At 42.1% G+C, this 16,089-nt stretch overlaps 1 protein-coding gene across 2 annotated transcripts in view; it reads left to right on the top strand.

Moving 5' to 3' along the window:
- FEZ1 (fasciculation and elongation protein zeta 1) overlaps positions 1-15,741 on the top strand; it is a 26,768-nt gene extending 11,027 nt beyond the window's left edge. The window contains exons 4-9 of one of the 2 annotated variants that reach the window (XM_015820253.1): positions 3,416-3,584; positions 6,721-6,992; positions 7,958-8,038; positions 9,548-9,623; positions 13,252-13,317; positions 15,546-15,741. In XM_015820253.1, the coding sequence (XP_015675739.1) occupies positions 3,416-3,584; positions 6,721-6,992; positions 7,958-8,038; positions 9,548-9,623; positions 13,252-13,317; positions 15,546-15,562 (681 nt within the window). In that variant the 3' untranslated portion in view covers positions 15,563-15,741. Of the gene's footprint in view, positions 1-3,415; positions 3,585-6,720; positions 6,993-7,957; positions 8,039-9,547; positions 9,624-13,251; positions 13,365-15,545 lie in introns of those variants that run through there. The other variant, XM_015820252.1, reaches the window with a different exon arrangement.
- Positions 15,742-16,089: the final 348 nt, after the last annotated feature.

Genomic DNA, 16,089 nt, shown 5'->3' with positions numbered 1-16,089 from the left:
TGGGTCCAGGGAAGGCTTCTTGAGGAGGGGCCTCACCACGGCCTCCTTTAAGGCCGCCGGGAAGACACCCTCCTGCAAAGAAGCGTTGACAATTCCCTGGAACCAGGCTCGTGTCCCCTCCCGAGCTGCCAGTACCAGCCAGGAGGGACACGGATCTAATAAACATGTGGTTGCATTCAGCCTCCCCAGGACCCTGTCTTAGCATAAAAATAGGATTAGGAGATGCACTATATATTCCTGTGGAATGGAATTATTAATTTCCTGTGCATGATCAGATATGCAGGTTTTCCCAGTGTGGTCAGATAGGTTATAGGTTCAATCAGGGGTCTTCAAACTTGGCCCTTTTATGACTCCCAGAATTCTGGGAGTTGAAGTCCACAAGTCATAAAAGGGCCAAGTTTGAAGACCCCTGGGTTAGATTAACAATGCCCATTCAAATAGTGGGAGGTTAAAAAGAAATTTGGTTAATTCTTGATATTCAGGCAAACGCTGGGCTGGAATGTAATACAGTTACCACATTTTGGTCTGTTTTCAAGTTAGCCATTCCCTGTGTGCATCAACTTGTATAAACGTATGTTCAACCTTGACATCTGTCCTCTGTTTTTCAGTTTCTGAAGGAGGGGGAGATATCTTGAACTGTTTTAAAAATGTACACCCTTGTAGATTAGTCATCCCCAGCCTAAAGCAGTTCAGGTGTGTTGGCAACAACTAGCATTATTCAAAGTTGATGTGACTATAATGGCCTCTCCAGATGGTGCAACAGATAGTTTTACTCACTCAGGGGCCATGAAGCAGGAGAAGGCTGTCTTAGATTATAAACCATTACAGCCAATTGTAAGTAAAGTGTTTGAGTAGCTTTGGTGGAAAGCCAAGATATAACTCTGTGAATTAAGGAGCTGGGATGTGATCTTCATTTATTATTTCATTACTGTATGTGTGTCTTGAATAATTCAGCCTCCATTAGAGATAGTTAGATCTCCTAAAGCAACTCCCCCCCCCAACTTGGCATTTCCCATTTTCCAAATGTTTTGGACTACAAATACAATGGGCAAAACAGTTCTGGCTAGAGATTCTGGAACCATAGTCCAAAGACATCTGTGGATGGGAGTTAAAAAAATGCAACATTTGCAAAAGTTTTGGTTCTGCAATTGACTTGGCAGATAAGAATGTTTATCCGTCTCAGTTTCCTACATCCATTTACTGTCCATTAATTGAAGTCTTTATGGGTTTGTGGAATTAGAGATTTTTCAGTGCAGTGGTTGCCTTTATGTTCCTGGTGCTAATTCAACATACAGTAGGTGTTGAGTACCTCAGATCGGAGTATTTAATGCAGTACTGCCTCTTTTTATATATACTTGCTGCCCTAATAACAGCAGATATCCAAGAAAGCAAGAAATCAAAGTGTCATTAATCAGGTCTAATGCAAGGAAAAAAGGAGTTAGATTACTGTACAGAATCTTGGAAACAAGGATACTTTAGCCCAGTGTTTTTCAAACCTGGCAACTTTAAGATGTGTTGACTTCAGTTTCCAGAATCATAGCTGGGGAATTCTGGGAGTTAAAAGTCCATACATCTTAAAGTTGCCAAGTTTGGAAAACATCACTCTAGCCCTTGGGTTTCTGTCAATTCTTTTTCACAAACTCATAATGGATGGACTAATGTCTAGCTTGAGTTAAAGCTGGAATGTCTGCCATGCTTGATTACTTTTTTCCGGCTTAGAAACATTTATGTCATCTACCCACTTACTTAGAATTGTTTGAAGTCTGAAGTGAAATGTTCATGGCGGGTGAATCAAGGCAGATGGCTACAAGGAGAAGGTCTTTTTAAGAGTGAGCCACTGGTAGACACAGTTGGTTTCCATAATGTTGTCTTTCTGGTGATTGGTGAAGTCATTTCCCCTTCTTTCAAGCATTTATATCAGCGGTCTTCAAACTTGGCCCTTTTATGACTTGTGGACTTCAACTCCCAGAATTCCTCAACCAGCGTGCCTGGCTGAGGAATTCTGGGAGTTGAACTCCACAAGTCATAAAAGGGCCAAGTTTGAAGACCCCTGATTTATATAATTGATTTTAAATTTGTTTTTTTTTTAACTCTCTATTCGCATCTTCGACCTGTGCTTCTCTTATTCCTTTGATTGCTGTATGTGCTTGTTATTCGGAAAAAATGTTGTAATCTGTCCAGAGAACTGGAGTTTGAGATGATTCAAAACAATTCTAGGAGGTGAATTCAGCTCCTTGAATTTTTAGTAATGTGGCTGGGGAATTCTGGGAGTTGTAATCCACACATGTTAAAGGTGCCAGGGTTGGGAAACACAGCTTTAGAGACTGCAAGAGGTATCAAAGCTGGATGTGTGTACATGTACAGTGATTGTGTGTGCAAGGATGAACAGTACAATGTCGGGCTTGACAGTACCAGGGCTCCAGATACCAGCTGCAGGGGATAGAGACAGGAGAAAGGTATCGGCCGTGATCCTTCCTGCCTTTAGGAAGATCCTGAAGACATGGCTCTGATGTTGTCCCTTGGATTCCAGCAATGGTGGGACCTCTTACAGTGCTGCATTGAACTGACATAGAATGAATTCTGCTGCTGATTGTGATTTTCTGTTTTTTTAAAACTTGATTATGGACAGTTTTTATATGTTTATTAATTTTAACTTGTTTTTATTGGATTGTTTTTACCCGTTTTGAGCTACCCACGGTCACTTAGATAAGATGACTGGCCATACAAATTGAATCAATAATAATAATAATAATAATAATAATAATAATAATAATAATAATAATAATAATAATAATAATAATACAATTGGAGAACCACTTAAACACCATCCGCATTGATAAATTCACCACTGGTCAATTGCAAAAGGCAGCTTTACTCGGAACAGCTTACATCCTGCAATGATATCTTTAACACCATCAAACATCCACATCTGCCTATCCCAGGTCCTTGGGAAGGACTTGATTGGTGGATAAAAATGCCAAGTCCAGTCTGAACATCTGGCTGCCTTTGCAACCAACTATGATAATAACACTTCCACCTTCTGTTCTGCAAACACCTAGAAACATGGGTTGGCCATTATCAGAAAGAAAGCTGGGCTAGTGGAGTTTTTCTTTCCTTCTTATGATTTCACTGTGGAGGATATTGACTTACTGTAGCAATGGCTCTTTTATATTCCTTTTAAAAAAATTCACGCTCTGGTTTTGGGCATTAAAATAAGGCTTTAAAGGACACCTGACCGCATTTTTACTCATTGGAGAGAAAAATGTCCCTCCGTTTGTCGTGGGCGGTTTATCGCCCAATAGGGAATATGGGGTTTTTCAACTATAAGGTTTCCATAGCAACATCTCCTTTTCTGACACACTGAAGCCAGCCATCACCTTTAATTGATTTGACTGACTGTCCTTTTTTTTTGCAGGTGATTGAAGAAATTGAGGAAATGATGCAAAATTCACCTGACCCTGAAGAGGAAGAAGAAATTTTAGAGAAGGATGATGGTGGGGACACAAGCAGTCAGGCCGATTCGGTCCTTTTGCAGGAAATTCAGGCCTTGTCGCAAAGCCTGAACAAAAATTGGTCATGTGAAGGTAAGAACATGTGGCGCATTGAAAGGAACACATCTTCTCTCTCCGTAAGGTGTTTTTGTCCTTTGACCGCTAGTTTGTATAACTGTCACTGCAGCTTTTCTCTGGGCTGTACCATTTCAGACTGCAGCAAAGGAATTCAGATTGTTCTGCCTGAGAGGGTAGCTAATGCATACTTACAAATATATGTATGCATGTATTGTACGAACAGTAAGGCTTGCGGGAGAAACATTAAGGAAACGTGTGACACACCAAATATCAGATTCCCCATCTGCAACTTCAAGTGATCCAATTCGGGGTGATGTTGATTCAGCTGTGTGAAAAAGCTCACATCTTTTTACTCAGATTGAGAGGAGGTGAATGGGGTGATGGAACTAGGATTGCATGATTCCAGAAGCCAAACAGTCAGTGGTACAAAACTCAATGAAACATTTAGCAGAGATAGACCTCTTTCTGTTGTGTGGCTGGGAATATTTCCTTTTGGCTGTCTTGTTGTTTGTAAACTACCTAATTCTGGTGAGAACGGCTCATCTCTGTGATATGCAGGTCTGTTGTGGTTATCGTGCATTGCCTGCCCCAAAGTTGAATTGCATCAGTGAAAAAAAGAAAGTAATGATATGGATTTGCACAAAAAAAATCCTCTTCTCCTTCTCCTTCTCCTTCTCCTTCTCCTTCTCCTTCTCCCACCCCTCTCCTCTCCTCTCTCTCAAAGCAGACAGAAATATACTGTACCATGTGGTTCTATTCTATTCTATTCTATTCCACTCCATTCCATTCCATTCCATTCCATTCCATTCTATTCTATTCCCATTCCATTCCATATCCTATCCTATCCTATCCTATCCTATCCTATCCTATTCCATTCCATTCCATTCCCTATCCTATCCTATTCTATCCTATCCTATCCTATTCCATTCCATTCCATTCCATTCCATATCCTATCCTATCCTATCCTATCCTATCCTATCCTATCCCATTCCATTCCATTCCATTCCATTCCCTATCCTATCCTATCCTATCCTATCCTATTCTATTCTATTCTATTCTATTCTATTCTATTCTATTCTATTCCATTCCATTCCATTCCATTCCATATCCTATCCTATCCTATCCTATCCTATCCTATCCTATCCTATCCTATCCTATCCTATTCTATTCCAGGGCAATACAGAGCTTGCTTATTGATATGTACAGATATTTGTTCTCTTTGTGCTAATTGTGGAAGGGCACGTGAAGATCCCAATGACTTCCTTATGGGTCCTTTCCTTTGAAACCAGATTTGCACCATACAATCTTTTCAATGGAGATTGTTTTTTTTTTTAATCATGCTGTATTCTCTAATGTTCCTGTTGCTTTGGCGATGCAAGTGCAGGAAAGAAGTGACAAATACCCAAACAAACAAAATTCAAATCAGGATAAAAAGCAATATAGCTCTACCTTCTTCTCTTTCAAACTTTTATGAAATAGGCCCTAAAATATAGCTGCACTGTATCTTCTCTTCCTCAGGTTATTGCACCAAGACATTGTTGCTGCGATGGATGAAATCTACTCAATTTCTTAGTCATGATATGGGATTATTTAGTTGTTCTGCTGGTTCTGCTGGTATCTTTCTCAAGGAAGAAGGGGTTTCTTTAGTAGTTTTCTTCAGGAGCTGGGAAAATATCTTAAACTTACTTTTTGCCCACTTTGAGAGGAGCAGAAAAGAGACATCCATATTCGGCCTTTTATCCCCCAGTTTTGAGGGCGGGGGAAAAGGGAAAGGAAGACGTTAATTTTGCTCTCTCTATTTATTCAGAAGTCTTCACCTCCAACATGTCAGAAGTTCATCTCAGAACAGTTACACAAATGCACATCTAAATGGCAACTATGTTTTTGAAGTGTGAACTAAACTTTCCGATATTTGCAATCTTTAATGCTGATTTATTTATTTGTAGGCTGCCCCATTCCTAGAACCTGGGGTGAGTTACGGTTTCTCAGACCCACAAACATAAGGTGCCCAGGTGAAAAAAGAAGTAAATAAAAGCGCCCAGACAACAGAACCTTCAACCCAACTATAAACTGAACACCAAGCCCTTAAAAAAAGCATCCCTGCAGTTCTTAAAGAGGCTTATCTATGAATGCTTTACCCATTAAGGAAGACCACAACATGCTTTTAAGGGACACACATTTGCCATAGGAAGTCTCTCTCTACCAATCATTCAATCCCAGTGCATGCACCTTTCTTTTAAGTCAGTGTCCCTGACTTAAATACGCTCCTCTGTTTCCTTGTATGCAGTCTGTGAACACATAGAGTGTGAATGCATGCGAAATACAAAAACTGTGGAATTATCCTCTCAATTGGGGAAACCTTTAGTGGGCAACTTATCTGAGCCAGCCACATCTTGGTTGCCTCCAAACATGCCTTCACTAGGTAAAACAGCATTTCTGCTGAGATTTCTTGAAGCAGATTACAGTCTAATTTTGGGACTCTCTGCTTGGTGGCAGAAAATTCCCCTCCCTAACCATCTAAAATAACTGGGGCAGCATCCATTGTTTTCACTAATTAGACCAGTGTTTCTCAACCTTGGCAACCTTAAGATGCATGGAACTCAAATCCCCAGAATTCCCCTAGCCAACATGCCGGCTGGGGGAATTCTGGGAGTTGAAGTCCAGACGTCTTAAGTTGCCAAGGTTGAGAAACACTGAATTAGATTAACATTTTGATTGACTGATGCACTGGGCAAGTGATTTACATTATTTTATAACCAAAATGTAATAAGCAATCATCTTACGAGGCATTCTTCCTTGCTAAGAACAAAAGGGGATGGAATGCCTCTTCTAAAATTTTATTGACTGTGCATGTATGCTTTCATTCGAGACAATCGTGGTTTTTTTTCATTTCCAAGTGTATCCCTGTTTAACCAATTCATGTATTAAAAATGACATCGCTAATTAACGAATCCATTATGAGTGTTGTGATGAATGTCCTGAAAAATAACACTTGACATTGTTAATGACCCTTGGCGCTTATACCGCAGTTTGTGAGCACCTAACGCAGCTTTACACCGATCCTTGCACTAAAGTCCTTGTCATGACCTCGGTCAGAGTGGTCCACCTGATGTATGAACAGGCATCTATCTGTTTCTTCCCGCTTTCCAAGGTTTGGGGCACATGTCTGCCCAGGAACTTCTGGAGATTCTGGATCGAGTGGAAGGTGCTATTCAGGATTACTCGGAGGAGCTGATACAGCAGCTGGCTTGTCGAGATGAGCTGGAGTTTGAGAAGGAGGTGAAGAACTCCTTCATCACCATCCTGATGGAGGTGCAGAACAAGCAGAAAGAACATCGAGAGATGATAAAGAGGAGGAGGAAAGAAAAAGGACTGAGTCTGCAAAACAATCGGATAGAAAGGGCAGCTCAGATGCCTCTCAAGGTTAGTGAGAATTCCCTGAAGATGGCTTTCAGTTAAAAAGGAGGAACGGAAGTAAGAATAGCATAGATTTAAGATTCCTGCCCCCTCCCCGCTTCTTTTTAAAATTGTTTACAGACTCTCTTAATGTATATATTTTGCTAGGTGTTCATTTAGCTAAGGGAGCTGGGAAATAACTCATTGTTGTGCCACATTCACAAAGGTGTTGTTATAAGCCAATGGATGGATTCTGTGAATTCTTCTCCATGGAGAATTTGGTGCCAGCTTCTGGCTGATGGACTAGTTATTCCAAAATTATCCTAGAAGGATTTTAGGATACTCTTAGCAGTTTACGACTGAAATGGTTCACCCTGCACAACGTTCTGCAGCTTTTCCAATCCAGGATCTTCCAGTTATGAAAGGAGTACCTCTCAGGAAACCCAACCGGTCCAGAAATTGCCTCTGGTTACCAACCCATCTTTTTTTTGGGGGGGGGGGGACACGAATCTACTGTCAAGACTGATCTACTGGTTTCTTTTAATTGGAATTTCTCCACTTGTTTGGTTAATTTTATATTGGGTTATAGATATATATGCAAAGCATCTCAGCAATTTAAGATCTTGGATATGTACTCTTCCTTAGAACATGAGATGTGTCGTTAAGATGTGCCATTAGGATGTGCCATGCTGGTGCTTCCTGTAGCATCTCTTGTTATTGAGTTGTTTGGGAGTTGTGGTTTAGATGCATATCAAGAGCTCCAGGTTTTTCATCCAAGGTGTATTTAGTCCATGGAGAATCTGGATGTTATTTTTCTACCAGATATTTTTTCAACTCAAAATCTATAGGGGCAGAATGGCGACATTTTTTTTTTGTCAAACTTCTGCTCCTTCTGCTCTACCCAATGGGTTGGGACCAATCAGACAGTCCTGTAGTAGCAAACTAAGAGTCTAAAGACAAGCCCTCGGAGTTCTGTTTTCTCCTCTTTGTAGCGGTTCAGTATGGAAGGAATTTCAAATATTCTGCAAACTGGAATCCGGCAGACATTTGGAAATTCAGCAGCTGAAAAGCAGGTAAGAGCGCAATAGTTTCACCCAGAAGATACAGTTCCTCTGAGGTTAAGGCTATGATTGTTGTTGCTTATTTTATTCATTTATTTATGTATATGAATGTATAAGAAATGTATATGGTCACCCAACTCACTCACAGTGACTCCAGGTAACTTATAGGAATAAAACCCCAAATATAGATCCCAAGATATTCCCATGCTCCTGGGGACCACTATGGAAAAGGCCCTTCTTTTTGATCCCACTAGATGGACCTCCTTGATGGTGGGTACCCATAATATACTCTACCTCCCCAATCTGGTGGATTGAGTAGATGTAATTGGGAAAAGATGGTCCTTCAAATAACCTGCCCCCAATCAATGTAGAGCTGTAAAGATGATTTATAATCAGCACCTTGAATTGGGCCTGGAAGTAAATCAGTAACCAATGCAGTCCCACAAGAGATATGTGCAAATACAGACCTGCACAAAACCATGTGGTTCCTTGCATTTGAACTAATTGAACTTCCAGGGACTTTTCAAAGGTAGCCCATGTAGAGGGCTGAAACAACATGATCATTTTGTAGAACAGGGGTGTCAAACACAAGGCCCGGGGGCTGGATGCGGCCCGCAAAGTGGTTTCATGTGGCCCGTGAAGCCATCCTGGAAACAGTGAGGGAATGGCCCCCACTGCCTTGGCCCTGACCCAGGCCAGTCAGGAGCCAATGTACAATTTTGTGGTGGCCATCTATGCTGAAACGCATTCAGTCCTAGCTCCACAACGCCGTCTGGAAACAGCGAGGAACCAGCCCCTGCCGCGTCGGCCCCGCCCCCTGGGTGCATGCTGGGGAGGTGTCACCCTTTGTGAGGAATGAAGAAATGGACCATTGCCTGGAAGTGGCCAGCAAATGACCCTCACCTACTTCTGCCAGAGACCCTCAGATCTGTCCCATTCGTGCCCAGGCCCCCATAGGCACCCTTGACGTGAATGATGTAGAGCTGGCCATGCCCACCCAGTAGGCCACACCTACTCAATCCACGCCCACCCAGTAGGCCGCACCCACCCTGGCCACACCCACCCGGCCCCCTGAGGGCAACCGCAATGCTGATGTGGCCCTCAATGAAATTGAGTTTGACACCCCTGTTGTAGAAGGTTGGACTTAACCAATGTAAGGTAGCCTTGAGATTAAGAAACCCAGAGCCTTGTTTACAGTTAATTGATGCTCCTGGCCCATCTAACCCAGTATTGTTTTTACTGTTGGCATCTTTCTTGCTTTCTGTCTCTCACGCCCCTCTGACTGGTAATGGCACAGCTCATATCTGGTTATCCTCCCTGCAAAACAGACCGAGACCATGTACCTCTGCTTCACACACTCAGTAGATAAAATATGTTGTTAACCTATTTACTGATTGTATGAACTGTCTGTAATGGCTCTTTTGGAAACAAACAAACAAACAAACAAACAAAGATCGGGGTGGTTGTTTCTGATTGGAAGAATGGCTAGGATTTATAACTACCAGAATTTCTTATTTCCAGTATTTGAACACTGTTATCCCATATGAGAAGAAAGGGGCGCCTCCGTCAGTTGAGGACTTGCAAATGCTTACAAACAGTAAGTTTATACTGTGTTAAAGTGGGTGTGTTAGAACAGGGCTTTTCAACCTTTTCACCCATTGTGCCACTTTTAGGATATGGCAACATCCGAGTACCACCAGTCGCCTAGCAAGGTATCAAAAACTTGATGACCAAAAAAAAAAAAGGAAAAAAGTGATAAAGTACAGGTAGTCCTTGACTTACAACAGTTCACTTAGTGACTGTTCGAAGTTACAATGGCACTGAAAAAAGGGCCCCCCAAGCCACAGCCGAGCAAGACACCTGCCTGCCCACCCGGTGGCGCTCTTCCTCCTGTCCGAGGTTTCCATTGTTGTGAGCATTTCTGTTGGGGATTGGCAGTGGGGGTGGGGTGGGGGCTATTTGGTTTTTATTCCCCCCCATCTGCTGGGTTGTTGCAGCAGGTTTTGGTCACTTCACATGACCCTGGGACACTGTGACCGTCATAAATATGAATCAGTTGCCAAGCATCTGAATGTAAATCACAAGACCCTGGAGATGGTGCAACATTCCAGCTGATTGGCGCTTCTTCTGGGCCCAGCTGGAGCCTGGCACTGATCCTGGCACTTCCACTGAGCCTTGACAGCCCCGAAGAAGCGCTGATCCTGGCGCTTCCGCTGAGTCCTGACAGCCCTGCAGCTCCAGCCATCTTTCGCTCAGACTTGTGCGGTGCTGCCACCGGTTCAGCTCATTCCCCTCCCCTGCTACCACTTTTCTAGGATGGTTGCATACCACCTACCAGGTGCCAATGTACCACAGGTGGTACCCGTACCACTGGTTGAAAAGCCCTGTGTTAGAATGTAAGTTCCTGATCTGCCATGTGGGGAGGAGGGCTATTGAAAATTACCTTTAATTTAAAACAATGACAAGGAGGAAAGTAAAGGTTATATGTCTGTATCGTTATTAAAAAAAAAAGAAAAGCACAGAGACATCTAATTGGGGAGAAGACCTGGCCATCTTTTTAATGGGGAGGTATCCTTTTGGGGATTAAGGCTATGTTTGGTCTTTAGAGGGATCATTCCTCCTGTAATTTGTGGCTATTCCAAACCAGGGAGAGAATTTCTGTTTGTTATTTAGTCCTTTCTGATGACAGGAGAAACCAAGTGTGACTAATTAAGGAGGGATGTACCCCAGCATTGCTGTTCATTCATTCTAGCCCAAATTCTGAACAGTTCTGAGTGGTATCTAAGCCTTGCCAGTTGGAGCGAATGTAATTTCTTTTCCTCCTCTTATGTGTATTCATTGGAATATGTGCAAAAACACAAGCGTGAACTAATATGGGCGACATGCAGATTGTCCGGGTTGAGATAAAAATGGTTGTTTTAGAGCTTACGAGTTGTTGTTTTTGATCGTATTGCAATTCCCAAAACATTTTGCTAAGAAATCGTTGTAGAAAAACCAAACCAATATGCCCTAGAATAATAGATTAGTGAAATAACTTCAACAGCTATTTTATAAACATCTGAATTTGCCAGTGACGGGATTTAGCCTCCCTAACTCTGACTTAATGATTTGTGGAACAAAAATGAAAAGGTTGAGATGTTGTGATGGTCCTTTGTGCATTCTGGGAGAATCATCTGTCTCCCTTTGTGTTACTATGGCAACTGTGTTTTGCACTCACTGGAACAAACCCTGTCTTCTTTCAAAAAGAGCAGAGAGCCTATGAATGGCTATTTTGTGCACACAGCGAGTTTTGTACAAATGACAATTTGTGTTTAGAAGCAAAGCTTCTAAAGGCAAAGAGGTTACCCAGGATAAATTTGTCTTTTTCCCCCCCTTCTTTTTCCTTGTCTAATTAACTATGCAATGCTGCTTCAGATCATGATGCAAACATACGATATACTGAAATGAGATCAGTTAGTGGGCTGGATGAAAAAAGTTCCTGAATAAGATGCAAAGAGCAAGCAGACCCTCAGAATATTGGACCTTGTATCTAAGCTACCACCAACAGTTAATGAATAATGTGTCTAGCATCTGATTTGAATGTATTGTTTCCCCACATTCTGGATAAAAACGGGTTAAATTCATTTCACTTTTGTACTCCTTTTGCTCACAATTACCCAACAGGAGATTTCTTTTTCACATTTATCCACCAGTTATTTCTCTCCTTTCCCACGTGCATGCTTAAATACACATTTTCAGATATTTAATCCACCAAGGCCTGTCTAGCAACGTGGAATTTGTCTGAGAGTCTGGATTGGCACTTTGGTCTGAATGAAGAAGGAATCAGAGCAACATTCCACATTAGAAAATTGCAGCCTTTCCTAATTCTGGATTGAGTTCATTGCGCATGTCCTATTCTAAAAGCCAAATTTAATCTGCTGGGGACTGCTGCTTCCAGAATTCCCAACCAACAACCCACAAGGCCAGAAGTGTGTTTGCAGTCCTCCCCCATAGCTAAGAGTCCAAGAGCAGAGAAGGCTGTGTTATGTTTTGCCAGTGATTGAATTTAACCATTGTGCTAAGAACATTGATGGGATCACGAATCTCTGTACAGCTCAGGCCTTTAATAGCTTTCCCTAATCAACATCTGGTAACTGTCACATTAACGCCAGGCAGCAGACAGACCCACAACTGTGCAAAACACAGGGCAACTTGCCCTAGTGGTCTCTTTCCTCTCTCTTTTTGTGTCAGTCGTTTCTAACTTTGGTATGCCTGTCTAAAATGGGTAAAATGTGTTTCTGCTTGCTTGAAGGCGTCTACGCAGTGTTTCTCAACCTTGACATTTTTAAGGCATGTGGACTTCAACTCCCAGAATTCCACAGCCAGCATTGCTGGCTGTGGAATTCTGGGAGTTGAAGTCCACATGCCTTAAAATTATCAAGGTTGAGAAACACTGGCTAGGGCAGTGGTTCTCAACCTGTGGGTTGGGACCCCATTTGGGGTCGATCGACCATTTCATGGGGGTCACCAAGCAAGGCTGTCCGCCATTTTTTTTGTCCGCCATTTTTTCCCCTTTTCCGGCGGGTGCCTTACCTCCCTTGGGCTGGGCCAGCTGGTGGTCGGCCTGCTCCGTCTCTGCCGCTTGCCAGCTACGCCTCGGCCGGCGCAGGGGGCGGAACCACGCATGCGCGGCGCTCCCGGGCAGGGAAAGTTCTCGACTTACGACCGATTGGGTAGTCCTCGACTTACGACCGGTTTAGTCCTCGACTTACAACCGGTTGGGGTCGCGGCATTAAAAAGGTTGAGAACCACTGGGCTAGGGCCTTCTGTGTGATTCTGTGCAACTCTGAAATTTACATCTTCTTCAGACAGAACCAACAAATGAAGGATTCATCTTAACTGTCAAATGTTGCCAAAATAGGCCTATTCCTCAAAGTGATTTGTAATTACAAGCCAGAGCTAGGGGTTCCGTGATTCTGGTCTTGCCAAATTAGCCCCTGTGACTCAGGTGACCTAGTCTGAAGTATTGCCATGTTGCAGCAGATCTGAGCATAAAGCCTGTTTTTGCTTCCATATCTGGAACTGATGGGGTGCTATCTTGGAATATGAGGATTGATTGTGGAAGGTGACGGTCAACTGTGGCAGAGGAATTGTTGATGTCTGGGTGCCCGGGAAGGTTAAAAAGAGAAACAAGTAACTCCTCAACAGGACTCACTAATGATTTTTGTCCCAACTTCTTTCCTCAGTTCTCTTTGCAATGAAGGAAGACAACGAAAAAGTCCCTACGCTGCTCACTGACTACATTTTAAAAGGTAACAGTTGGAACAGAATAATCAGTTTTTTGCAGAGTTAGATGGTCTGTCCACGTTGACTAATATTATTATCTCCTTGATTCAGCAGAAATTATTCTGCAATGCAGAAGTCTTTCTTAGCTTTTTTTTAAAATTAATATCTGAAGCTTTCACTGGAGGTGCCTGGCACGGAATGTGTAGCTTTTTCTACAGAGGCTAAAAAAAAAAAAAAAAGATGCCAAAAGAATTTACGTCTTTCTGCATCTTATGTCCTTCACTTATGTCAGTGTTTCTCAACCTTGACAATTTTAAGGCATGTGGACTTCAGCTCCCAGAATTCCACAGCCAGCATTGCTGGCTGTGGAATTCTGGGAGTTGAAGTCCACATGCCTTAAAATTGTCAAGGTTGAGAAACACTGACTTATGTCCTTCAGTCTCCTAGCCCTCCTACTGGGATGCTTAGCAATAACTAGTTTGCCAAGTTTCTTTTCCCTCGGTGTGTAACTTTGTTGTGATTTCCCTGCAGATCTGCCATCCATTTGTTAGGCAAACAAGCTTGACCTGCTGATCTTTTCCTGCAGATCACTGATTTTTTTGCCCTCTGAGCTTGGTTGTTTTATTGCAGAGATTCCATGACCCAAACAGGGAGTGTATTTGTGTGTTGTTCGTCCATCGATTTCGATGAAGACCTTGACATCTTGTGGATTGTGGGCCATCAACGGTGTGTCCGTAGATGGCTGATGAGATCGATGTTAGCATGGAATGTTCTGCCACATACTGAACAGAGAAATGTGGACACTGTTGCTTCAGCATTTGCAGCTCTGGCTTTACGGAGTGCTCGCTTCTCTTGGGCCAAGATTGTCCTCCTGTGTTCATATGTCTGGCAACCCTGGTAAACCAGGGTACGCCATGTTGGTCGATCATGCGCCAAAAATTCCCAAGAGATGGTGTCGATATCCAGGGACTTGAGAGATGCTTTCAGTGTGTCTTTGTATCGCTTCTTTTGTCCCCCGTGCGATCGCTTTCCTTGAGACAGCTCACCATAGAAGAGCTGTTTAGTGTTTGTATGTAAATACAAGCCACTTGTATTTACATACAAGTGGCTTGCCCTCTCAGTATTGGTAGGAATATTGTATTTTTCTTGGTTGGTCCCTGATTAGGCTGTTGAGAGCAAACCCACTCCCTCCTAGCAGTGATGATGTTACCTAGTTGGGTAATGAAACATCTGCAAGAAAACAACCAACATACTTAACATACTGTTAAGGAAAAAAAATGTATTTTTATTTTTATTTTTGTTGTATAGTGAAAAAGGAATAAATAAAAATTAAAAAAAAACAATCAAACTCAAAAAAAACCAAGGACCCCACAGCCGTCGTCGTCCTCCCTCCTCCCCCTCCTCCTCCTCCTCCTCCTCCTCCTCCTCCTCCTCCTCCTCCTCCNTTTTATTTAGGGACGATTTTAAGTATAATTTTAATTGGAACACAGCCTCTAATATTTGGTTTTTAATTTGGTTTTAGAAGGGTTTTTATTTTTGTATATTGTTATTGTATCTGTTTTTAATATGCTGTGCACCGCCCTGAGTCCTGCGGGAGAAGGGCGGTATAGAAATTAAATTAATAATAATAATAATAATAATAAAATTAATAATAATAATAACCCCATTCCCTTCTAGCAATGATGATATTATCTAGTTGGATAATGAAACATCTGCAAGAAAACAACTAAGCTCAGAGAGCATCAAGGACCCCACAGCTTAAAGTAGCTATTCATTGAAATAAGAATAATAGTTTCACCCAAGTTTAGGCTTGGGAATGGAGTATTGAAATTAAACTAGATTTTTTTTTTTAAAAAAGCCACATATAATTGGGACATTTTGAGAGATCAACAGCAATAAAAAGAGTTCAGCTGTCTGCTATCGGGTGTGTATGCAAGGGATCCTGGTATTTTCTCATTAGTGTACATTGCCTGAATTTGTGCACCTGGGTACTGAGTCTGGATGACTCTAATTTCCTTGTACTAATTTGAAGAAAAGTAGGTAGAAGATATACAGGTAGAAGCAGGTGGAAGAAGAAGATACTCAACAGTGATTGTTTTCAGCCATTGCAACTAAAGAACCGAACCATTGAGAACATTTTAATGAGTTTTTATTAAGTTTGTGCTCTTAGCAGGTAAAGCCAGAATCCATTTGACTGAAGAATTCCATACACTGATTTTCCTTTCTTTCCCTCTTCTTCTTTCCCTTCTTCCAGTTCTCTGCCCTACCTAAGCTCTGCATTCTGAGCATCATGAAGTCAACAGGAGATCAGGCCAGGGTGTCATTCCATCACGGGACTGCATGACATAATGTACACTTCTGAATTGTGTATTTAAAATGTATAGCATTAACTGGGGTTAAATACGAGTGAAACTCTATCCTTCACTGTCGGTTTCTAGTCATAGTCAACATTTGAATGCATGAGTGAAGGCAAGGGATGCTCGCCCCCCCCCTCTCTCCTCTCCTCCCCTCCTCTCTCCCTTGTCCACCTCCATCTTGGAAGGCGGGCGTTGCTTTATTCCGTGTACTCTCCGTTTGCCTTTCCCCAAGCAGTTATGAGACTAATTTGAATACTGAAATAAAACTTTCATTTAATTAAAAAAGTTGTCCTGTTTTTTGAATAGTTTGGGAGGGAGGAAAGTCTACATTTCCTTAATAATGCTACAAACAAATGAATCTCGATCTGGGTAGAAAGATGATTTCATTTCGCACGTGCTGTGCAGAAAATAGATTCATCGGTATCAGTGTGAAAAGAAACC

Source organism: Protobothrops mucrosquamatus, unplaced genomic scaffold, assembly GCF_001527695.2.
Source record: "Protobothrops mucrosquamatus isolate PMUCROS unplaced genomic scaffold, P.Mucros_1.0 scaffold1099, whole genome shotgun sequence".
In the NCBI taxonomy this organism is placed as follows: domain Eukaryota; kingdom Metazoa; phylum Chordata; class Lepidosauria; order Squamata; family Viperidae; genus Protobothrops; species Protobothrops mucrosquamatus.
The sequence above is the reverse complement of the archived record's forward strand: the minus strand, read 5'-3'. Positions and strand labels throughout refer to the sequence as shown.